Genomic DNA, 26,664 nt, shown 5'->3' with positions numbered 1-26,664 from the left:
AAACTTCATAGTTTACTGGCCGTCATCAGGTGGGGTTTTGAGGGGAAGAATTGGGATGTTATGTTGCAACTGTACAAGATGTTGATGAAACCTCTCCCAGAATATTCTGTGCATTTCTGTCACTATGTGATAGGAAGGATGTCATTATGAAAGAGGGTGTGGAATCGATTTACAAGGATTTTTCTGTGACTGCATGGCTTGAGCTATGAGGAAATACTGAATGAAGAAAAAAATATAAGCCATCTGTCTAACTGGATTAACCTTCCATTGACTAGGGATAATTATAGCAGTTTTGTTACATAATTACTTGTTCCTCCTTGGGTTATTGACTGTGGCATCTGTCCACCAATAGGTATTAAACAAGACCGTAAGATCGTAAGAGATAGGAGCAGAATTAGGCCATTTGACCCATTGAGTCTGCTCCACCATTACATCATGGCTGATCCTTTTCCCTGTCAGCTCCATTCTTCTGTCTTCTCCCCATAACCCTTCATGCTCTGACTAATCAAGAACCTATCAACCTCTGCTTTAAATATACTAAATAACTTGACCTCCACAGCCACCTGTGGCAACGAATTCCACAGATTCACCACTCCCTGGCTGAAGAAATTCTTCCTCATCTCTGTTCTAAGTGGATGTCCCTCTATTCTGAGGCTGTGTCCTCTGGTCTTAGACTCCCTCACCGTTAGAAATATCCTCTGCACATCCACTCTATCGAGAACTTTAACTCGATAAAAAGCTTTTTACTTTATAAAAGGTTCCCAATCCTCTAACTTCCGACTAATCTTTGCTCTATTATGTGCCCCCTCGTTGGCTTTTATGTTGTCTGCCACGGTTATGTACTCTTGCCTTTAGAATACTTATTCATCTTTGGGATATATCTATCATGTGCCTTCTGAATTGCCCCCAGAAATTCCAGCCATTGCTGGTCTGCTGTCATCCCTGCTAGTGTTCCTTTCCAATCAGTTTTGACCAGTTCCTCTCTCATGCCTCTGTAATCCCCTTTGCTCCGCTATAATACTGATACATATGACTTTAGCTCCCACTTTCCAAATGCAGGATGAATTCTACTACTATTACCGAAGGCAAACACAAGGAAATCTGCAGATGCTGGAAATTCAAGCAACACACACAAATTGCTGGTGGAACGCAGCAGACCAGGCAGTTGACATTTCGGGCCAAGACCCTTCTTCAGGACTCCTGACGAGGGGTCTCGGCCCGAAACGTTCACTGTGCTTCTTCCTATGGATGCTGTCTGGCATGCTGCGTTCCACCAGCATTTTCTGTGTGTTACTATTACCTAAGGGTTTGCTTTACCTTAAGTTCTCTTAATCAATTCCATTTCATTGCACAACATCTAGTCCAGAATAGCTAATCTCCTAATGGGCTCAACCACAAGCTGCTGTAAAACGTCATCTTGTAGACTTTCTACAAATTCCCCTTGGAACCCAGCACCAATCTGATTCTCCCAATCGACCTGCATATTGAAATCCTCCATGACTATTGTAACATTGCCCTTTTGTCATGCATATTCTATCTCCTGTTGTAATTTATAGACTGCATCTTTGCTATTGTTTGACGGCCTGTATATACGTAACTCCCATCTGGGTCTTTTTACCTTTGCAGTTTCAAAACTCTACTCACAATGATTCTACACCTTCCAACCCTATGTCACCTCTTTCTAATTATGTGTTTTCATTTTTTACCACCTTTCTGCCTGTCTTTTTGATGCAATGTGTATCCTTGTATGTTAAGCTCCCAAATATAATCTTTCAGCCATGATTCAGTGATGTCCATGTCACACATGTTCTAACTGTGCTATAAAGTTCATCTATCTTATGCCATACACTGCATGCATTCAAATATAACACCTTCAGTCCTATATTCATCACCCTTTTCTATTTTGCCCCCCTTTTACATTGCAACTCTTCCCCTTGACAGGAATTTTGTTCTATCATCAGCTTGTCCTTGCTAGCATTCTCACTATACACTGCCTCTGTTTGTAAACTCCATTCTAAGCCCTATCACTCTGGTTCCCATCCTCCTACCAGATTAGTTTAAACCCTCCTGAACAGCTCTTGTAAACCTCCCCACAAGGATATTGGCCCCCTGTGGTTCAAGTTTAACCCATCGCTTTTGTACGGGTCACACCCTCCCCAGAAGAGATCCCGATGATCCAAAACCCTGAACCCCTGCTCCTGCACCAGTTCATTAGCCACACATTTATCTGCCAAGTGCTCCTATTCTTACCCTCACTGGTGTGTGGCACAGGCAGCAATCCAGAGATTACTACCTTGGAGGTCCTGTTTTTCAGCTTTCTACCTTGCTGTCTATAATTTCCCTTCAGGACCTCCTCATCTTTCCTACCTGTGTCATTGGTGCCCATATGTACCAAGACTTCTGGCTGCTCACCCTTCCACTTTAGAATGCCGTGGACCCGATCCAAGATGTCCCTACCCTGGCACCTGGGAGGTAACATATCATCCGGGTATCTGCACTGTATCCACAGAATCTCATCTCTATTCCCCTAACTACGGAATCGCCTATCAACACTGCAGTCCTCTTCACCTATCTTCTCTGCTGAGCTGCGGTGCCAGGGACCTGGTCACTGCGGAGAGATTCTGGCAGGCCGGAGACCGGAGGTCTCCCAGAATTCCCACATCTTATACAAAGAACGTAACACTGCCCTGGAGCCATTCTCACTGCACTAACTGTGCCCTCTGTAGACAAGGAATAAAGAAGAAAGAAAAAGAAACTTACTAGATACTTATCTCACCCAAACCTGATGAGGAGAGCCAAAACTGAAGCCTCCCCATTCTAACACTGACCCACTCACACAGCGAGTGCTCCACTTGCCCCTGCCTTATTTTTATTCACCTTTTCTAATGAATCCCATTCACTGATTAGTTGCAGTCTGACTCCAAAAACTGTGGTGAAGCACTGCTTTTTTAATCTTCAATCGCAGACTTGCGTGAAGTCACCACTTCTCCTCATGCTCCCATTCACTGACTGGGTGCAGTCCAAACAAACTGCTCTGTAGTTAGCCCACCCACCATCCGCCTGCCTTCCTCCCTTTTTGAAGAACTGAGTTATAGAGTCATAGAACACTACAGCACAGAAACAGGCCCTTTGTCCCATCTAGTCCATTAATTTGCCTAGTCCCATAGCCCTCCATACCCTTCCCATTCATATACCTATTCAAATCGAATCCATGTCCACTATTTGCGCTGACAGTTCATTCCACACACTCACCACCATCTGAGAGAAGTTCCCCTTAAATATTTCACCTTTCACCCTTAACCCATGACCTCTAGTTCTATTCTTACCCAAGTTCAGTGGAAAAAGCCTGCTTGCATTTACCCTATCTATACCACTCATAATTCTGTACACCTCTATCAGATCTCCATTCAAGTTTTTATGTTCTAGGGAATAAAGTCCTTACCTGTTCAACATTTCCCTATAACTCAGGTCCTCAAGTCCTGGCAACATTCTTGCAAATCCTCACTGCACTGTTTCAATCTTAGTTACATCTTTCTTATAAGTAGGTGACCAAAACGGAACATGATACTCTAAATTAGGCCTCACCAATGTCTTATTTCAATGTGACATCCCAACTCCTGCACCCAGAACATTGATTTATGAAGGCCAATGTGCCAGAAGCTTTCTTTATTACCTTATCTACCTGTGACACAATTTTCAAGGAATTATGGACGTGCAATCCCAGATTTCTCTCTTTTACTACACTCCTCAGTGCCCTATCACTCACTGTGTAAGACCTACCGTGGTTGGTCCTCACAAAGTGCAACACCTCATACTTGTCCGTTAAATTCCATCTGCCATTTTCGGCCAATTTTCCCAGCTAGTCCAGATCCCGCTGCAAGCTTTGATAATCTTCCTCACAATCCACTATCCCCCATTCTTGGGGTTATCCGCAAATTTGATGATCCGGTTTACCGCATTATCATCCAGATCATTGAGAGACGAGAAAAAACAGTGGACCCAACACCGATCCCTGCAGCACTCCACTAGTCGCAGGCCTCCAGTCAGAGAAGGAAACATGTATAGCCACTCCCTGGCTTCTTCCGCAAAGCCAATATCTAATCCAATTTAGCATCTGATCTTGAATGCCAAGCAACTGAACTTTCTTGACCAACTTCCCATGCGGGACCTTGTCAAAGGCCTTACTAAAGTCCATGTAGACAACATCCACTGCCTTGTCGTCATTAACTTTCCTGGTAACTTCCTTGAAAAACTCTTAAGATTAGTTTGACATGACCTACCATGCACAAAGTCATGTTGACTATTCCTAATGAGCTCCTATCTATCCAAATACTTATATATATGGTCCCTTAGAGTACAGCACAGAAACAGGCCTATCTTGTTCATGCCAAAACCATTTAAACTGCCTTCTTCCAACAACCAATGTCCTCCATATTCCTACCATCCATCTACAACTTCTCTTAAACTTTGAAACCGAGCTCACGTGAACCACTTGTGCTGCACCTCATTCCATGCTCTCAAGACCCTCTGAGTGAAGAAGTTTCCCTTCAAGTTCCCCTTAGACTTCTCACCTTTCACCCTTAAGGCATGACCTCTGGTTCCAACCTCAGTGGAAAAAGTCTGCTTGCATTTACTCTATCTATACCCTCATAATTTTACTTCTATCAAATCATACTTCTATCAAATCTCATCTTAATCTTCAACATTCTAAAGAATTCAGTCCTAACCTATTCAATCTTTGCCTTATAACTCAGGTCCTCCAAATTTTCTCTGTACTCTTTCATCCTTGTTTGTATCTTTCCTGTACGTAGGTGACCAAAACTGTACACAATACTCCAAATTAGGCCTCACCGACGTCTTGTACAATTTAACAGCGTAACATCCTATCTTCCGTACGCAATATGAAGGCCAATGTGCCAAAACCTTTCTTTATGACACTATCGACCTCTGATGGCAATTTCAAGGAATTAGGTACCTGTAATCCCAGATCCCCGTGTTCTACCACACTCCTCAGTGCCCTACTGTTCACTGTGTAAGACCTACCCTGACTGGTCCTACTAAAGTGCAGCACCTCGCACTTATCTGCATTAAGTTCCATTGCCATTTTTCAGCCCATTTTTTCAGCTGGTTCAGATCCCATTGCAAGCTCTGATGGTCTTCCTCACTGTCTACTGTACCCCCAATCTTGATATCATTCACAAATTTTCTGATCCAGTTCAGCATATCATCATCCAGATCATTGATACAGATGACAAACAACAGACACAACACTGATCTCTGAGGCACTCCATTAGTTACAGATCTGTAGTCAGAGTGGCAACCCTCTACTACCACTCCCTGGCTTCTCCTGCAAAGCCAATCTCTAATCCAGTTTAATAGCTCACCTTGAATGCCAAACAACTGAACCTTCTTGACCAACCTTCCATGTGGAACCTTGTCAGATACCTTACTGAAGTCCATGTAGACAACATCCACTGCCTTGCCTTCATCCACTTTCCTGGTACTTCCTTGAAAAACTCTATAAGATTGGTTAGACATGACCTACCATGTATGAAGCCATGCTGACTGTCCTTAATCAGCCCATGTTTATCCAGGTACTGATACATTCGGTCCCTTAGAATACCTTCCAATAACTTTCCCACACTGATGTCAAACTCACCAGCCTATAATTTCCTGGTTTCTGTTTAGAGCCTTTTTAAAATAGCGGAACAACATGGGCTACCTTCTAATCCTTTGCTACCTCTTCTGTCACTAAGGATATTTTACATATCTCTGCTAGGGCGCTGACAATTTCTGCACTTGCTTCCCATAGGGTCCAAGGGAGCACCTTGTCAGGCCCTGGGGATTTATCCACTCTGATTTGCCTCAGGGTAGGAAAAACCTCTTCCTCTGCAATCTGTACAGGGTCCATGAGTCTGTCCATTTCCTGAGTAAATACAGATGCAAAATGAAATATAAGATCTCCCCCATCTCTTTCGGCTCCACACAAAGATTACCATTCTGGTCTTCCAGAGGACCAGTTTTGTCCCTTGCAATCCTTTGGCTCTTACATATCTGTAGAATCCTTTATCATTCTCCTTCACCTGGTCTGCTAGAGCAACTTCATGCCATTTATAGCATTCTTGATTTCTTTCTTAAGTGTTCTCTTGCATTTCTTGTGCACCATAAGCACCTCATTTGTTTCTACCTGCCTATGCTTCACGCACTTCCTTTTTTTCTCTTAACCAGGGCCTCAATATCTCTTGAAAGCCAATAGTCCCTACAATTGTTGTCTTCACCTTTTATTCTGACAAGCATATACAAGCTTTGTAATCACAAAATTTCACTTTTGAAAGCCTCCCACTTTCCAAGTACAGCTTTGCCAGAAAATAGCCTGTCCCAAACCACACTTCCCAGATCATTTCTGATACCATCAAAATTGGCCTTTCCCCTATTTTAAAATCTCAGTCCGTGGACCAGATCTGTCTCTTTGCATATTTACTTTGAATCTAATGGCATTGTGGTCATGAGATGCAGACTTCTGTCACCTGCCCCGTCTCATTCCCTAACAGCAGATCCTGTATTGCATGTTCCCTCACTGGGACTTCGACATACTGATGAAGGAAACTTTCCTGAACACATTTGACAAATTCTGTTCCATCTAGTCCTTTTAAAATATGATATTCCTAGTCAATATGTGGAAAGTTAAAATCACCTACCATAACAACCTTCCAAGGTGTTCTTAGAAAACCTTCCAGTACTTTTCCCACTACTGATGTCAGGCTCACCAGCCTATAATTTCCTGGCTTAATCTTAGAGCCTTTCTTAAACCACGGAATAGCGCTAGATATCTTCTAATCCTCTGGCATCTCAACCCTAGCTAAGGATGTTTTAGATATCTCTGCTAGGGTCCCTACACTTTCTGCACTAGTCTCCCACAGGGTTTGAGGGAACACCTTGTCAGGTCCCGGGGATTCATCCACTTTAATTTGCTTCAAGACAGCAAACACTTCTTCCTCTGTAATCTGTAACGGGTCCATGACCTCACTGCTGCTTTGCCTCATTTCTATAGACTCTGTGTCCGTCTCCGGAGCAAATACAGATGCCAGAGATCCATTTAAGATCTCTCCCTTCATTTGCAGCTCCATGCATAGATTCAAGTTCAAAGTTATTTCAAAGTAAATTTATTATCAAAGTACATATATGCATGTCACCACAGACAACCCTGAGATTCATTTTCTAGCGGGCATACTGAATAAATTGACCAGTGGCCCATCCAGACATCAGAAGTTTTAAGACGAGGGCACTTTTATCAGGTCCATTACCTGAGTACAAAAGACAGCAGTGGGTCGTTACAGCAAAAAAGAACCTTGACCAGCGACCAACAGCGTTTGAGATTGAGTAGCAAGGGGAAATCAAAGGAAAACAGGAGCAAATGTAGTGGCCATCATCACTGTAGCTGTCAGAAGGGAAGGAAGGAGATAAGGCACACTGTGGTGATAGCAGGTTGAACGGACAGGAGGTTCTGTGGGCGAGAACGAGATTCCTGGATGGTATGTTGCCTCCTGGGTGCCAGGGTTCGGGATATTCTGGCATGGTCCTGCAGGATTGAAAAAGTGCAAATGTCGCTCCACTCTTTAAGAAAGGAGGAGGACAAAAGAAAGGAAATTATAGGCCAGTTAGCCTAACCTCTGGTTGGGAAAGTGTTGGAGTCCATTATTAAGGACAAGCTCTCGGGGTATTTGGAGACTAGTGATAAAATAAGTAAAAGTCAGCATGGTTTCTGTAAAGTCTGACAAATCTGTTAGAGTTCTTTGAGGAAGTAACATGCAGGGTGGACAAAGGAGAGGCAGTGGATGTCATTTACTTGGATTTACAGGTATTTGATAAAGTGATAAAATGGTGTTACAGGAAAGATACTGGCATGGACAAAGTAATGGCTGACAGGCAGGAGGCAGCGAGTGGGAATAAAAGGGGCCTTTTCTGGTGACTGCCAGTCACTAATGGTGTTCCTCAGGGGTCAGTATTGGGACCGCTGCTTTTCACATTGCTTGTCAATGATTTGGATAACAGAATAGATGGCTTCAAGGCGAAGTTTACAGATGATACAAAGATAGGTGGAGGTGAAGGTAGTGCTGCGGAAGCAATACAATTGCAGCAGGACAGACAAATTGGAAGAATGGGCAAAAAAGTGGCAAATGGAATACAATGTTGGAAAATATCTGACAATGCATTTTGGTTAAAAGAACAATATCTAAATTATCTAAATAGGGAGAAGGTTCAAACATCAGAGGTGCAGAGGGACTTGGGAGTCCTGTGCAAGGCTCCCAGAAGGTTAATTTACAGGTTGAGTCTGTGGTAAAGAAGGCAAATGGAATGTTGGCATTTATTCCAAGAGAAATAGAATATAAAAGCAAGGAGGTAATGCTGAAGATTTATAAGACACTAGTCAGGCCACACTTGGATTATTGTCAACAGTTTTGGGCCTCGTATCTCAGAAAGGATGTGTTGTTACTGAAGGGAGTCCAGAGGAGGTTCACGAGGATGATTCCTGGAATGAAGGGGTTAAGATATGAGGAGTGTTTGGCAGCTTTGGGCCTGTACTCACTGGATTTAGAAGAATGCATGCGGATCTCATTGAGATCTACTGAATGTTGAAAGGACTAAATAGGGTGGATGTGGAGAAGATGTTTCCTCTAGTGATGGTATCCAAAACTAGAGTGTACAGCCTCAAAATTAGAACAGAAGTAAGGAGGAAATCTTTTAGCCAAATCCATGGATATGGTGATGAATCTGTGGAATGCTCTGCCACAGACTGTGGTGGAGGCCAAATCCATGGATATATTTAAAGCGGAAGTTAATAGATTCTTGATTGGTCGGTGCATCAAGGGATATGGTGAGAGGGAAGATGTATGGGGTTGAATGGGATCTGTGATCAACCATGATGAAATGGCAGAGTGGACTCGATGGGCTGAATGGCCTAATTCTGCTCCTATGTCTTACGGTCTTTTGATATCTCGGATCAAATCCTCAGCATTCTTAAGCAGGAAGGTGAACAGCCAGAAGTGGTGGTCCATGTAGGTACCAATGACATGAGTGGGATGACTGACAAAGTTAAATGGCAGGACTTCCAGGGTTGTGATCTCAGGATTGTTACCCGCACTGTGTGCTGGTGAGGCCAGAACTAGGAAGATGAGACAGTTTAAAACGTGGCTAAGGAATTGGTGTAGAGGAAGCACATTAAGATTTTTGGATCATTGAGCTCTCTTCCAAGGAAGGTGGGACTAGTGCAGAAGGGACGGTTTGCACCTGAACTGGAAGGGGACTAGTATCCTAGCAGGAAGGTTTGTTAATGCTGTTTGGTGGGGTTTAAGCTAGAGTTGCAGGGGATGGGAACCACAGTGTAAGAACAGTTAGCAGAGAGGTTGTGGAGTCAGGTGTTGGTAAGACCTGAGATAAAGATTGAGCATGGTACTGAGGAGAGGCTGTTGATGGGGCAAAATTGCAGTCAACAGGATGAGCTGCAATGGAAAAGGTGGACCAAATGTGGAAAGGATGTTTCCCGTGGTGGGGGAATCTAGGACAAGAGGGCACAGCCTCAGGATAGAGGGGCATCCATTTAAAACAGAGATGCGGAGAAATTTCTTTAGCCAGAGGGTGGTGAGTTTGTGGAATTTGCTACCACAGGCCAGGTTGCTTGGTGTATTTAAGGCAGAGCTTGATAAGTTCTTGATTGGACACAGCATCAGAAGTTACATGGAGGAGGCCGGGTGGTGGGGTTGAGGAGGGGTAAAAAAGGATCAGCCATGATTCAACGGTAGAGCAGACTCGATGAACCAAATGGCCTAATTCTGCTCCTATGTCTTATGGTCTTAAAACCAAAAAGGGTGAATATGGGACTGAAGGTGTTATTTGAATGCGTGCAGTATTGGGAATAAAGTAGATGAACTTGCAGCACTGTTGTAGATGGGCAGTTATGATGTTGTAGGCATCACTGAGTCATGGCTGAAAGAAGATTATAGCTGGGAGCCTAATGTCCAAGGATACACATTACATTGAAAGGATAATCAGGAAAGCAGAGGGGGTGGCTTGCTCTGCTGGTAAAAAATGAAATTAAATCATTAGAAAGAAGTGACGTAGGGTCAGAGCTGTTGAATCATAGTAGATAGAGTGAAGGAACTAAAGGGTAAAAGACCCTGATGGGAGTTGTATACTAATCTCCAAACAGTAGTTAAAATGTGGCCTGCAAATTACAATGGGAGATAGAAAATGCATGCCAAAAGGGCAATGTTACAATAGTCATGGGGAACTTCAATATGCAAGTAGATTGTGAAAATCAGATTGATGCTCGAGTCCAAGAGGGGAAATTTCTAGAGTGCATTTTAGAGCAGCTAGTGGTTGAGCCCACAAGGGGAAAAGTTATTCTCGACTGGGTGTTGTGCAATGAAGCACAGTTGATTAGGGAGTTTAAGGTACCATAGAACCATAGAACCATAGAAACTACAGCACAGAAACAGGCCTTTTGGCCCTTCTTGGCTGTGCCGAACCATTTTCTGCCTAGTCCCACTGACCTGCACACGGACCATATCCCTCCGTACACCTCCCATCCATGTATCTGTCCAATTTATTGTTAAATGTTAAAAAAGAACCCACATTTACCATCTCGTCTGGCAGCTCATTCCATACTCCCACCACTCTCTGTGTGAAGAAGCCCCCGCTAATGTTCCCTTTAAACTTTTCCCCCCTCACCCTTAACCCATGTCCTCTGGTTTTTTTCTCCCCTTGCCTCAGCGGAAAAAGCCTGCTTGCATTCACTCTATCTATACCCATCATAATTTTATATACCTCTATCAAATCTCCCCTCATTCTTCTACGCTCCAGGGAATAAAGTCCTAACCTATTCAACCTTTCTCTGTAACTGAGTTTCTCAAGTCCCGGCAACATCCTTGTAAACCTTCTCTGCACTCTTTCAACCTTATTTATATCCTTCCTGTAATTTAGTGACCAAAACTGAACACAGTACTCCAGATTCGGCCTCGCCAATGCCTTATACAACCTCATCATAACATTCCAGCTCTTATACTCAATACTTCGATTAATAAAGGCCAATGTACCAAAAGCTCTCTTTACGACCCTATCTACCTGTGACGACACTTTTAGGGAATTTTGTATCTGTATTCCCAGATCCCTCTGTTCCACTGCACTCCTCAGTGCCTTACCATTAACCCTGTATGTTCTACGTTGGTTTGTCCTCCCAACGTGCAATACCTCACACTTGTCAGTATTAAACTCCATCTGCCATTTTTCAGCCCATTTTTCCAGCTGGTCCAAGTCCCTCTGCAGGCTCTGAAAACCTTCCTCACTGTCTACTACACCTCCAATCTTTGTATCATCAGCAAACTTGCTGATCCAATTTATCGCATTATCATCCAGATCATTGATATAGATGACAAATAACAATGGACCCAGCACTGATCCCTGTGGCACACCACTAGTCACAGGCCTCCACTCAGAGAAGCAATTTTCTACCACCACTGTCTGGCTTCTTCCATCAAGCCAATGTCTGATCCAATTTACCACCTCTCCATGTATACCTAGCGACTGAATTTTCCTAACTAACCTCCCATGCAGGACCTTGTCAAAGGCCTTACTGAAGTCCATGTAGACAATATCCACTGCCTTCCCTTCATCCACTTTCCTGGTAACCTCCTCGAAAAACTCCAATAGATTGGTCAAACATGACCTACCACGCACAAAGCCATGTTGACTCTCCCTAGTAAGCCCGTCTATCCAAATGCTTGTAGATTCTGTCTCTTAGTACTCCCTCCAATAACTTACCTACTACTGGCATTAAACTCACCGGCCTATAATTTCCCGGATTACTTTTCGATCCTTTTTTAAACAACGGAACAACATGAGCCGCTCTCCAATCCTCCGGCACTTCACCGTAGACAGCGACATTTTAAATATTTCTGCCAGGGCCCCCGCAATTTCAACACTAGTCTTCTTTTAGCCCTGCTGATTACTTTCTTAAGTATTTTCTTGCACTTCTTATACTCCTCAAGCACCAGATTTACTCCGTTTCCTATACATTTCATACAACTCCCTCTTCTTCTTTATCAGAGTTGCAATATCCCTTGAGAACCAAGGTTCCTTATTCCTATTCAATTTGCCTTTAATCCTGACAGGAACATACAAACTCTGCACTCTCAAAATTTCCCCTTTGAAGGCTTCCCACCTACCAATCACATCTTTGCCAGAGAACAACCTGTCCCAATCCACGCTTTTTAGATCCTTTCTCATTTCTTCAAATTTGGCCTTCTTCCAGTTCAGAACCTCAACCCTAGGACCAGATCTATCCTTGTCCATGATCAAATTGAAACTAATGGTGTTATGATCACTGGAACCAAAGTGCTCCCCTACATAGACTTCCGTCACCTAAAAGAATCTTTAGGGGCAGGTGATCATAATATGATCAAATTCACCCAGAAATTTGAGAAGGAGAAACTGAAGTGAGATAAGACCATAAGACAAAGGAGCAGAAGTCGGCCATTCAGCTCATCGAGTCTGCTGTGCCATTTTATCATGAGCTGATCCATTCTCCCATTTAGTCCCACTCCCCCAACTTCTCACCACCACCTTTGATGCCCTGGCTACTCAGATACCTATCAATCTCTGCCTTAAATACACCCAATGGCTTGGCCTCAGCTGCTGCCCGTGGCAACAAATTCCACAGATTCACCACCCTCTGGCTAAAATGTTTCTTCGCATCTCTGTTCTGAATGGGCGCCCTTCAATCCTTAAGTCATGCCCTCTCGTACTAGACTCCCCCATCATGGGAAACAACTTTGCCACATCCACTCTGTCCATGCCTTTCAACATTCAAAATGTTTCCATGAGGTTACCCCCTCATTCTTCTAAACTCCAAGGAATACAGTCCATGAGTGGACAAACGTTCCTCATAAGTTAAACCTCTCATTCCCGGAATCATTCTAGTGAATCTTCTCTGTACCCTCTCCAACGTCAGCACATCCTTTCTTAAATAAGGAGGCCAAACCTGCCCACAGTACTCCAAGTGAGGTCTCACCAGCGCCTTATAGAGCCTCAACATCACATCCCTGCTCCTATACTCTATTCCTCTAGAAATGAATGCCAACATTGCATTCGCCTTCTTCACCACCGACTCAACCTGGAGGTTAACCTTAAGGGTATCCTGCACGAGGACTCCCAAGTCCCGTTGCATCTCAGAACTTTGAATTCTCTCCCCATTTAAATAATAGTCTGCCCGTTTATTTCTTCTGCCAAAGTGCATAACCACACACTTTCCAACATTGTATTTCATTTGCCACTTCTTTGCCCATTCTTCCAATCTATCCAAGTCTCTCTGCAGACTCTCTGTTTCCTCAGCACTACCGGCCCCTCCACCTATCTTCGTATCATCAGCAAACTTAGCCACAAAGTCATCTATTCCATAATCCAAATCGTTGATGTACAATGTAAAAAGAAGCGGCCCCAACACGGACCCCTGTGGAACACCACTGGTAACCGGCAGCCAACCAGAATAGGATCCCTTTATTCCCACTCTCTGTTTCCTGCCAATCAGCCAACGCTCTATCCACGTATGTAGCTTTCCCGTAATTCCATGGGCTCTTATCTTGTTAAGTAGCCTCATGTGTGGCACCTTGTCAAAGGCCTTCTGAAAATCCAAATATACAACATTCACTGCATCTTCCTTGTCTAGCCTGCTTGTAATTTCCTCAAAAAATTGCAATAGGTTTGTCAGGCAGGATTTTCCTTTCAGGGAACTATGCTGAGTTCTGCCTATCTTGTCATATGCCTCCAGGTACTCTGTAACCTCATCCTTGACAATCGACTCCAACAACTTCCCAACCACCGAGGTCAAGCTAACAGGTCTATAATTTCTTTTTTGCTTCCTTGCCTCCTTCTTAAATAGCGGAGTGACATTTGCAATCTTCCAGTCCTCCGGAACCATGCCAGAATCTATCGACTTTTGAAAGATCATTGCTAATGCCTCCACAATCTCCACAGTTACTTCCTTCAGAACACGAGGGTGCATTCCATCTGGTCCGGGAGATTTATCTACCCTTAGACTATTCAGCTTCCTGAGTACTTTCTCTGTCGTAATTGTGACTGCGCACACTTCTCTTCCCTGTCACCCTTGAGTGTCCAGTATACTGCTGATGTCTCAGTATTACAGTGGAGTAAAGGGAATTACAGGTGTATGAGAGAAGAGCTGGCCAGAATTGATTGGAAAAGAAATTGGCAGGGATGACGGCAGAGCAGCAATAGCTGGATTTTCAGGAAGCAATTCGTAAGGGGCAGGATATATACATCCCAAATAGGAGGGAGTATTCTAAAGGAAATATGGCACAAGGGTAGCTAAAAGGAAAGGTCAAAGCCAACATAAAAGCCAAAGGGAAGGCATATAATAGAGCAGAAGTTAATGCAAAGTTAGAGGATTGGGAAGCTTCCAAAAACCAACAGAAGTCAACTAAAAAGTCATTAAGAAGGTAAAGATGGAATATGCAAGTAGATAGCCAATAATATTAAAGAGGATACCAAACATTTCTTCAGACACATAAAGTGTAAAAGAGAGGTGAGAGTGGATATCAAACTGCTGGAAAATGATGCTGGAGAGGGAGCAATGAAATGGCGGATCTGAATGAGTACTTTGTGTCAGTCTTCACTGTGTAAGACACTGGCAGTACGGTGGCTAGTTAGTGTGACCTTAGTGGTTGGGAAGATGTTGAAGTCAGTTATTAATGATGTGGTTTCAGGGTGCTTGGTGGCACATGATAAAATATTTCATAGTCAGTATGGTTTCCTCAAGGGAAAATCTTGCCTGACAAATCTGTTGGAGTTTTTTACATAGAACATAGAACATAGAATAGTACAGCACAGTACAGACCCTTCAGCCCACAATGTTGTGCTGACCCTCAAACCCTGCCTCCCATATAAGCCCCCACCTTAAATTCCCCCGTATACCTGTCTAGTAGTCTCTTAAACTTCACTAGTGTACCTGCCTCCACCACTGACTCAGGCAGTGCATTCCACGCACCAACCACTCTCTGAGTAAAAAACCTTCCTCTAATATCCCCCTTGAACTTCCCACCCCTTACCTTAAAGCCATGTCCTCTTGTATTGAGCAGTGGTGCCCTGGGGAAGAGGCGCTGGCTATCCACTCTATCTATTCCTCTTAATATCTTGTATACCTCTATCATGTCTCCTCTCATCCTCCTTCTCTCCAAAGAGTAAAGCCCTAGCTCCCTTAATCTCTGATCATAATCTATACTCTCTAAACCAGGCAGCATCGTGGTAAATCTCCTCTGTACCCTTTCCAATGCTTCCACATCCTTCCTATAGTGAGGCGACCAGAACTGGACACAGTACTCCAAGTGTGGCCTAACCGGAGTTTTATAGAGCTGCATCATTACATCACGACTCTTAAACTCTATCCCTTGACTTATGAAAGCTAACACCCCATAAGCTTTCTTAACTACCCTATCCACCTGTGAGGCAACATTCAGGGATCTGTGGACATATACCCCCAGATCCCTCTGCTCCTCCACACTACCAAGTATCCTGCCATTTACTTTGTACTCTGCCTTGGAGTTTGTCCTTCCAAGGTGTACCACCTCACACTTCTCCAGGTTGAACTCCATCTGCCTCTTCTCAGCCCACTTCTGCATCCTATCAATGTCTCTCTGCAATCTTCGACAATCCTCTACACTATCTACAACACCACCAACCTTTGTGTCGTCTGCAAACTTTCCAACCCACCCTTCTAACCCCACATCCAGGTCGTTAATAAAAATCACCAAAAGTAGAGGTCCCAGAACAGATCCTTGCGGGACACCACTAGTCACAACCCTCCAATCTGAATGTACTCCCTCCACCACCACCCTCTGCCTTCTGCAGGCAAGCCAATTCTGAATCCACCTGGCCAAACTTCCCTGGATCCCATGCCTTCTGACTTTCTGAATAAGCCTACTGTGTGGAATCTTGTCGAATGCCTTACTAAAATCCATATACATCACATCCACTGCACTACCCTCATCTATATGCCTGGTCACCTCCTCAAAGAACTCTATCAGGCTTGTTAGACACGATCTGCCCTTCACAAAGCCATGCTGACTGTCCCTGATCAGACCATGATTCTCTAAATGCCCAGAGATCCTATCTCTAAGAATCTTTTCCAACAGCTTTCCCACCACAGACGTAAGGCTTACTGGTCTATAATTACCCAGACTATCCCTACTACCTTTTTTGAACAAGGGAACAACATTTGCCTCCCTCCAATCCTCCGGTACCATTCCCGTGGACAACGAGGACATAAGGATCCTAACCAGAGGCTCAGCAATCTCTTCCCTTGCCTCGTGGAGCAGCCTGGGGAATATTCCGTCAGGCCCCGAGGACTTATCTGTCCTAATGTATTTTAACAACTCCAACACCTCCTCTCCCTTAATATCAACATGCTCCAGAACATCAACCTCACTCATATTGCCCTCACCATCATCAAGTTCCCTCTCATTGGTGAATACCGAAGAGAAGTATTCATTGAGGACCTCGCTCACTTCCACAGCCTCCAGGCACATTTTCCCACCTTTATCTCTAATCGGTCCTACCTTCACTCCTGTCATCCTTTTTTTCTTCACATAATTGAAGAATGCCTTGGGGTTTTCCTTTACCCTACTCGCCAAGGCCTTCTCATTCCCCCTTCTTGCTCTTCTCAGCCCCTTCTTAAGCTCCTTTCTTGCTTCCCTATATTCCTCAATAGACCCATCTGATCCTTGCTTCCTAAACCTCATGTATGCTGCCTTCTTCCAGCTGACTAGATTTTCCACCTCACTTGTCACCCATGGTTCCATCACCCTACCATTCTTTATCTTCCTCACTGGGACAAATTTATCCCTAACATCCTGCAAGAGATCTCTAAACATCGACCACATGTCCATAGTACATTTCCCTGCAAAAACATCATCCCAATTCACACCCGTAAGTTCTAGCCTTATAGCCTCATAGTTTGCCCTTCCCCAATTAAAAATGTTCCTGTCCTCTCTGATTCTATCCTTTTCCATGATAATGCTAAAGGCCAGGGAGCGGTGGTCACTGCCCCCCAGATGCTCACCCACTGAGAGATCTGTGACCTGACCCTGAAGAAATAACAAGCAGGATAGACAAAGGAGAATCGGTTGATGTTGTGTACTTGGATTTTCAGAAGGCCTTTGACAAGGTGCCACACATGAGGCTGCTTCACTGGCTACAAGCCCATGGTATTACTGGAAAGATTCTAGCATGGATAAAACAGTGGCTGATTGGCAGCAGGCAAAGAGTGAGGAATGAAGGGAGCCTTTTCTGGTTGGCTACCGGTGACTAGTGGTTTTCCACAGGGACCTGTGTTGGGACAGATTCTCTGTATTTCAATGTCAATGATGGAATTGAGCATGATTGAACATAATTGGAAAGAAGACTGTTTGACAAATATACTGAAATTTTTTCATTCAGAATTGAGTATGTAAAATTAAATCGTGTCACACTGGGGATAATATACCGGCTTGGATCGAAATTTGACTGGTAATAGAAACAAGTGCGTAGGGAGCAGGGGCACAGGTAGGGTAAATTTTGGGTCTGTGCTCAGATCCTGGACTCTCCTGATCCTTGTCAGTGACTTGGATAATGGAACTGAATTTAGTATGTGTAAGTGTGCAGGGTGCAGAGATGCTGACAATTGCAAAGGCAACAGTGATAGAGTGTAAGGTCTTTGATTTAACAGCCTTCGGCATGAACTGGCAAGGGCATAGTTAAGAAGAGACAATCCTTTTCCTTTTTTGATACAGAGTTGTCAGCGTGGAATGCTCTTCCTGTCAGATTTGGGAATTTGGGATACCTGACTGTATCCCTGATGACTACATCTATGGGGAGTGCACCCAACTTCACAAATGAATGACTGGGTCAAGGAGTTGGAGTTGGAGCTGGAGTTGGATGTACTCAGGCTCTTTTGGGAGGCTGATGATATTATAGACAAAGCTTTTGAAGAAATAGTTACATGAGAGTACAGGCTTCAGGTTGTAGATGGCCTCAGATAGTAGATCAGGAGAGGTAAGAGATTAAGAAGTCAATGCAGAGTTCCCCTGTGACCATTCCCCTCAGCAACAAGTATACCCCTTTGGATACTGCTGAGGGGAGGATAACCCATCAAATTATGACAGCAGCTGCCAGGCTGGTAGCACTGTGGCCAGTTATGAGCCTTGACAAGGAGCAGTAGAGTCAGGTAGCATGGTAGTTATTTGTTAACATTTCATTTGCCTTGTTTACCACAGACTCGCCTGTAAATTAACTTCTGTGTTCTTGGATGAAAACTCCCACGTCCCTCTGCAACTCTGATATTTGAATTTTCTCCCCATTTAGATAATAGTCTGCGCTATTGTTCTTTTTACCAAAGTGCATTATCGTAGATTTTCCAACACTGTATTCCATCTGCCACATTTTTGCCCATCCTTCTAATGCACCTGGCACAAATGTGGCCACTGGGGAGGCTGGGAGTCTCCTGGAAATCCCACCTCTGACACACAGAACAGAATACTGGCTCTGTAGACATACCCACTATTCTCTCAAGAGTTAAATAAGAAAAAGAAACAAGAAATAGGATTGAACCTACCTACTTGTCTCCGTCTCGTGATGACCGCTCCTCAAGGTGGTACCTCTGTTTCATGGAGACTAGGTTTTTAAAACTCTTTGCCGGACTTTTGTGGGAATGCTTCTGTAGCATCTGCACAGTACTCCAATCAATGGCTCCCATCAAAAAGCTTACTGCTTTTAAAGCTCTTCACTTTAAAACGTAGCTGGAACTGGAGGGGAACCAATTTCCTTGCCTGAAGGTTTGCTGATGCTACTTGGGACAGTTTAAACTAGTTTTACATGGGGCTGGGAACCAGAGTCCCAGGTCAGTAAGGGAAAGGTTGAACCGGAAAGTAGATGTCAGTGAAAGTATTAAAAGGCAAAATTGAAATAACAGGTATGACAGGTCAGATAATTTGAAGTGTGTATATTTAAATGCTAGGCGTATTCTGGGTAAGAGTGATGAAGTTAGAGCATGGATCTATAGAAACATAAAAACATAGAAAACCTACAGCACAATACAGGCCCTTCGGCCCACAAAGTTGTATTTTTCTAAGCTCCATGTACCTATCCAAAAGTCTCTTAAAAGACCCTATCGTATCCGCCTCCAGCACTGTATGGAACTACGATGTTATAGCCATTACTGAACCTTGGTTAAGAGAGGGTCAGGAATGGGTGATTAATGTACAGTACCTGGTTTTCAAAGTTCTAGGGAAAGATAGAGGAGGAGGTAAGAGAAGTGGGGGAAGAGAAGCACTGCTAATCAAGGACAACATCACAGCTGCATTGAGGGGGAGACATACTGGAGGGGTCAGACTCTGAGTCCATTCGGGTGGAACTCAGGAATGGGAAGGGTGCAATCACACTGATGAGGTTGTACTACAGACCCCCGAGTAGCCACTGGGACATTGAGGAACAAGTATGTAATCAGATTAAGGAAATATGTAAAGGCAATAGGGTTGCTGTCATGGTGGATTTCAACTTTGATAACATAAACCGGGACCTTCTGAGTGTCAGGGGTTTAGATGGGGCTGAGTTTGTTAAAGTGTATCCAGGAAGGTTTCTTTAACCCATATGTGGATGGTCCATTGAGAGGAGGTGCCATACTGGTTCTGGTGTTGGGGAATGAGCCTGGCCAGGTGACTGACCTTTCAGTGGGTGCACAGTTAAGGAACAGTGACACAACTCCTTAACTTTCAGGATAGCAATAGGTAAGGATAGGTATGGTCCTTGTGGGAGAGTTTTAAATTGGAGTGGGGCAAATATGAGGACATTAGGTAAGAACTAAAAACCGTTAATTGGAAACACCTTTTCTCTGGCAAGTTCACATCAGACATGTGGAGGGTGTTTAAAAGATCAAGTGCACAGATTACAGGAAAGGTATGTTCTTGTTGGAAGGAAGGATGGGGATGGAAAGATAAGAGAACCTTGAGAGGCGATGAATTTAGTCAAGAAGGAAAAGAAAAAGTTTGTAAAGCTTTGGAAGCCAGAATCAAACGAAGAACTTGAGGAATATAAAGAAGCTAGAAAGAACTAAAGAAGGGAATTAGGAAAGTCAGGAGGGGCAATGAAAATTCCTTGGCAAGTGGGATTAAGGTGAATCCCAAGGTATTCTATACATACATCAAGAGCAAGATGATATCTAGGGAGTGGGAAGGACCAGTCAAGGTTAAAAGGGGGAACATTTGCTTGGATATGAAGAATATGAGCAAGATACTTAATGAGTACTTTGCTTCAGTATTTACCAAATAAAAAGGATATGAGGAGCAGGAAATCAGTGCTGAGTGTTTAAGCATATTAGGGTAGCGGTCCCCAACTACCAGGCCGTGGACTGGTACCGGGCCGCACAACATGTGCTACCGGGCCGCGAGGAAACGATATGAGTCAGCTGCACCTTTTCCTCATTCCCTGTCACGCACTGTTGAACTTGAACATAGGGTTGCCAACTGTCCCGTATTTGCTGGGACATCCTGTATTTTGGGCTAAATTGGTTTGTCCCATACAGGACCGCCCTTCTCCTGTATTTCCCCCGCTAAGGTAGAGCGTTCCTATGAAACTGTTCGTAAGCTGAAATGGCGTGAAGTGAAGAAGCAATTACCATTAATTTATATGGAAAAATTTTTGAGTGTTCCCAGACCCAAAAAATAACCTACGAAATCATACCAAATAACACATAAAACCGAAAATAACATTAACATATGGTAAAAGCAGGAATGATATGATAAACACACAGCCTGTATAAAGTAGAAATAATGTATGTACAGTATAGTTGGGAAGATGAAGGCAAAACCGATTTGTGAGAGAAAAAGTGCGTACAGGCATACGCACATCACATGCGCACGTCACGCACGCGCAAGGCTTCATGGTCATGGTAGTCTTTTTGGGGTAAAGTGTCCCGGGATTTGACTGCTACTTTTGTCCCTTATTTGGGAGTGAGAAAGTTGGCAACCCTAACTGTAAAAGACATGTTGAGGTGAGTTTAACCCTACGTGAGCACCCCCACCACGGTCAGCCGGTCCGTAAGAATACTGTCAATATTAAACCAGTCCACTGTGCAAAAAAGGTTGGGGACCCCTGTGTTAGGGCATTTAGAGGTCAAAGTGGAGGAAGTGTTCTGTCTCTTAAAGAGTATTAAGGTGGATAAACCCCCAGGACCTGATGGGATTTACCCCAGGTTATTGAAGGAGACAAGAGATGATATTGCTGGGCCCTTGACCATTTGTGGCCTGTCTAGCCACAGGCAAGTTGTTGGAGGGCTGGCGAGTGGCCAATGTTGTACCTCTATTGAAGAAGGGAACAAGAGAAAGTCCTGGGAACTATAGATAGGTGAATCTCACGTCAGTTGCAGGGAAATTGCTGGAGAAAACCCTTAGGGATAGGATATATGAGTATTTGGAAACCCATTGCCTAATTAAGGAGAGTCAGCATGGCTTTACGTGGGGTAGGTTACACCTTACCAACTTGATTGAGTTTTTTGACAAGGTGATGAGAGAGATGGATGAGGGTACGGCAGTGGTGTTGTCTACATGGAATAGGAAAGTGTTTGACAAAGTCCCTCATGGGTGGCTCATCCAGAAGGTTAAGATGGGGGGGATCTGCATTGAATTGTCTGTTTGGAATCAGAACTGGCTTGCACATAGAAGACGGATGGTAATGGTTGAAGGGACTTTTGAGGTGGAGTTCTATAATTAGTGGAATTCCACAGGGATCTGTAATGTGTATAAATGACCTGGATGAAATGACCTCGATGGGAGGGTTAGTAAATTTGCGAATGATACCAAGATTGGTGCATTGTGAATAGTGTAGAAGCTTGGCAAAGAATACTGTGCAAAATAGACCAGTTGCAGATATGGGCTGAGGAATGGCAGATGGAGTTTAACCCAGATTAAGGAGTTGCACCTTGGTAGGGCAAATGCAAGGAGACAGTACACTGTTAAGGGCCTTGATAGTGTTGCTGAGTAGAGAGATACTGGGATCCAAGTTCATAGCTCCTTGAAAGTGGCCATGCAGGTCGATCATGTGGCTAAGAAGGCATCTGGAATTCTTTCTTTTACTTGTTGAGGCATTGAGTTCATAAGTCAGGAAGTAGCATTGCAACTTCATAAAATTCTGGTTAGCCCACATCTGGAGGTTTGCGTACAGTCTGGTCACCCCACTGTAGGAAGGAGGTTGAGGGGCAGAAGAGGTTTACCAGGATGCTGCCTGGTTTAGAGGACATGTGCCGACATGAGAGGCTGGATGAGATTGGGTTGTTCTCTGTGGAGCATCAGAGGCTGAGGGAAGATCGGAAAGAGGTTGACAAGATTATGAGAGGCACAGACAGAGTGAACAGACAGTATCTGTTGAAATGTCTAATACCAGAGGGCATGCTTTGAAGGTGAGAGGGGGTAGGTTCAAAGGAGATGTGAGGGGTAAGTATTTTACTGAGAGAGTTGCGGATGCCTGGAATGCACTGCCTGGGGTGGTGGTAGAGGCAAATACATTGGAGGTTTTGAACAGATGTTTGGATAGGCACATGGATGTGAGGAAGGTGGAGGGATATGGACAAGGTATTAGTAGGAGGGATGTTTGGGTATGGGTGTTTTTGATTTGCTTTTTAGCTGGTTCGGCACAATATTGTAGGCTGAATAGCCTGTCCCTGTCCTGTATTCTTCTTTGTTCTGTGTACAGGTAAGTAGCTCAATTGCTCATTATCAATTGTCAGTGGTGGGTAGCTGGGTGGCGAAGCTCATTGGCCAGAGGGGCCTGTCCCAGATAAAGTGTTGCAGAGTACAGAGCCGTAGGCTGTGACGAACAATGAGAGGTCAAGCCAATTTGCACATTACCTATGCCTACATGTGAGCTGACCCAGTTGTGTCAGAAGAGCAAGCCAAGGACTGTTGAGCTGATGGGCACGTATGGAGGAATGTGGGTGACCCTGTACGCCAGTCACTGTCTGCAATGACACCCTACAGACAGAGGAACAGACTGTATGCTGGTGATTCACATGGCTGAATACAGGCCAAGGATGTCTGACAGCAGCTTCAGCACTGTCAATGGTGACGCAGGTGCAGTCTGTCTGTGCCAAATTAGATCCCACAAAGAGCAGTGTGACCAGTTATAGTGATAGTGAGTTTGGGGTCAACATCGGCCATGATGTGTGAACCAAGAGAGGCTGTTCGGTCCTTCCCTACCTCCTCGATGCTGTGTGCCTCTCAGCGACTATTCCATGGAACTGTCCTTGACCTGAGAGGGTGGGCGGTTTCTGGGACGTGGGGCTGGTGATTGGCTGGTGTGGTGATGCTCTTCTTGCCCCTCCTCCCCTTTTTCAGGTGAAGAAGCTACGAGAGTTCAGCGGAGACCGGGGGCGAGTGTGTGAGGCCGAACGTTTCCTGCTGCTCTTGACTGAGCTGCCCAAGTAGGCAGGGCTGGAGGGTTGGGGAGGGGGCCTCTGTGGGAGCGTGGCCTTGGGGAGTTGGGCTTCCATTGGGTCAGATGTCTTTGGGGACGGGGCCTCTGTCAGGTGAATGCAAGTGGGTGGAGGAGGGGTCCATTTGTGTTGGGTCTGTGTGGGGGTGTAATGTTGCTGACCTCTCTGTGGGTATGTCTGTCTAAGTATTTGTGTGGGTGGAGGAGAAGTCTGTTTGTGGGGTCTCTGAAGAAGAAGAAGAAAGCCCTTAACTCCGAGTGGAGTCATCGGGACGCCGTCATGACGGCATTTTTTAAGCAGGCTTTCTTATTTCTATGAGGCCAAATTGCTAGCTCAACGTTCAACCCAGCACGGATGGAAAGCGTGCAAGGGAGCCGGCTGGATTCGAACTTGTGAGCCTTTGCTTCGAAGTCCGGCCTTTTGTGGGGTCTCTGTGGGGGTGTAATGTTGCTGACCTGTGTGTGTGTGTGTGTGTGTGTGTGTGTATGTTTCTGTCTGTCTATGTATTTGTGGCCATGAGATCGTACAACAGAGGAGCAGAATTAGGCCATTCGGTGTGCTCTGCTACTTCAACATGGCTGATTTATTATCCTTCTCATTATCCTAAGGTCTCCACAGCCGTCTGGCAATAAATTCCACAGATTCACCACTCTCTGGCTAAAGAAATTCCTCTTCATCTTTGTTCTAAGTGGATGGCCCTCTATTCTGAGGCTGTGTCCTCTGGTCCAAGATCCCCACTACTGGAAATATCCTCTCCATATCCACTCTATTGAGGCCTATCAATATTTGATAGATTTCAATGAGAATCCCCCTCATTCCAGTGAGTACAGGTCCAGAGCCATCAAATGCTCCTCCTTTCATTCCTGGAATCATTCTCGCGAATCTCCTCTGGACCTTCTCCAATGGCAACACATAGATAAGGGATACACAGAACTGTTCACAATATCCTCACCATTGTCTTATAAAGACTCATCTTGCTGTTATATTCTGGTCTCTTGAAATGAACGCTAACATCACATTTGCCTTCCTCACTAAGACTCAACCTGGAAATTAACCTTTCGGGAATCCTGCACGAGGACTCTTAACTCCCTTTGTACCTCAGATTTTTTAATTTTCACTCCACTTAGAAAATAGTCAACCCTTTTATTTCTTCTGCCAAACTGCATGACCATATTCTTCCCAACACTATATTCTATCAGCCATTTCTTTTCCCATTTTCCTAATTTGTCTAAGTCCTTCTGCAGCCTCCCTATTTCCTCAACACGACCTATCCCTCCACTTTCTTTGTATCATCCACAAATTTGGCCAAAAAGCCATCAATTCCTTCATCTAAATCATTGACATACAACATAAAAAGAAGGCATCCCAATAAAGAGCCCAGTGGAACACCATTAGTCACTTGCAGCCAACCAGAAAAGGCTCCTTTTATTCCCTCTCTTTGTTGTTGCTGATCCCCCCCCCCACCCATCCTTCTAAATTCCAGCGAGTACAGACCCAGAGCCATCAAACATTCCTCGTATGATAACCCTGTTATTCCTGGAATCATCCTTGTGAACCTCCTCTGGACCCTCTCCAATGTTAGCACATCTCTTCTAATGAGGAGCCCAAAACTGTTCACAATACTCAAGATGAGGCCTCACCAGTGCCTTACAAAGCCTCAGCATCACATCCCTGCTCTTGTATTCTTGACATCTTGAAATGAATGCTAACATTGCATTTGCCTTCCTCACCACTGACTCAACCTGTATGTTAACCTCTAGGGTGTCTGTACAAGGACTCCCAAGTCCCTTTGCATCACAGATTTTTGGATTTTCTCCCCATTTAGAAAATAGTCTGCACATTTATTTTTACTACCGAAGTGCTGACCATGCATTTCCCAACATTATATTTCATTTGCCACTTTCTTGCCCAATCTCCTAATCTGTCTAAATCCTTCTGCAGCCTACCTGTTTCCTCAACACTACCTGCCCCTCCACCAATCTTCATATCATCTGCAGACTCGGCAACAAAGCCATCTATTCCATCATCTAAATCATTGATATACAGCATAAAAAGTAGTGGTCCCAACACCGACCCCTGTGGAACACCACTAGTCACCGGCAGCCAACCAGACAAGGATCTTTTTATTCCCACTTTCCTCCTTCATAAAATCAGCCAATGCTCTAACCATCTTAGTAACTTTCCTGTAATATCATGGGCTCTTAACTTGGCAAGCAGCCTCATGTGTGGCACCTTGTCAAAGTCCTTCTGAAAGTCCAAATATACTAGATCCACTGCATCCCCATTATCTATCCTACCTGTAATCTCCTCAAAGAATTCCAACAGGTTCATCAGGCAGGACTTTCCCTGAAGGAAACCATGGCTTTGTTCTATCTTGTCATCAAGTACTCCATCAACTCATCCTTAACAATTGATTCTAACATCTTCCCAACCACTGAGCTCAGACTAACTGGTTCTTAATTTCCTTTCTGCTGCCTTCCTCCTTTCTTAAAGAGTGGAGTTACTTTTGAAATTTTCCAGTCCTCTGGCACCATGCCAGTGTCCAATGATTTTTGAAAGATCATTTCTAATGCCACCACAATCTCTAACACTACCTCTTTCAGAACCCCAGGGTGCAGTTCTTCTGGTCCAGGTGACCTATGTACTTTTAGGTCTTTCATTTTTTTGAGCACCTTCTCCCTTGTAATAGAAACTGTACTCACATCTCTTCCTTCACGCACTACAACTGGCACACTGCTATTGTCTGCCACAGTGAAGACTGATGCAAAATACTCATTTAGTTCATCAGCCATCTCCTTGTCCCCTGTTATTATTTCTCCTGCCTCATTTTCTAGCAGTCCTACATCCTCTCTCAGTCTTTTATTTTTTACATGCCTGAAAAAGCTTTTACTATCCACTTTGATATTATTTACTAGCTTGCTTTCATATTTCATCTTTTCCCTTCTCATGATTATTTTAGTTGCTCTCTGTAGCTTTTTAAAAACTTCCTGATCCTCTATCTTCCCACTAATTTTTGCTTTGTTGTATGCCCTCTCTTTTGTTTTTACATTAAATTTGACTTCCCTTGTCATCAGCCACGTTTGTACTATTTTACCATTTGAATATTTCTTCATTTTTGGAATACACATGTCCTGCAC

At 44.2% G+C, this 26,664-nt stretch overlaps 1 protein-coding gene across 1 annotated transcript in view; it reads left to right on the top strand.

Annotated features, from left to right (window-relative positions):
• Positions 1-26,664, top strand: part of LOC140199934 (uncharacterized) — a 113,794-nt gene that overhangs the window by 45,005 nt on the left and 42,125 nt on the right. The window contains exon 5 of the mRNA XM_072262422.1: positions 23,430-23,515. Within this exon, the coding sequence (XP_072118523.1) occupies positions 23,430-23,515 (86 nt within the window). The remainder of the gene's footprint in view (positions 1-23,429; positions 23,516-26,664) is intronic.

Source organism: Mobula birostris, chromosome 7, assembly GCF_030028105.1.
Source record: "Mobula birostris isolate sMobBir1 chromosome 7, sMobBir1.hap1, whole genome shotgun sequence".
Taxonomy (NCBI): Eukaryota; Metazoa; Chordata; class Chondrichthyes; order Myliobatiformes; family Myliobatidae; genus Mobula; species Mobula birostris.
The sequence above is the reverse complement of the archived record's forward strand: the minus strand, read 5'-3'. Positions and strand labels throughout refer to the sequence as shown.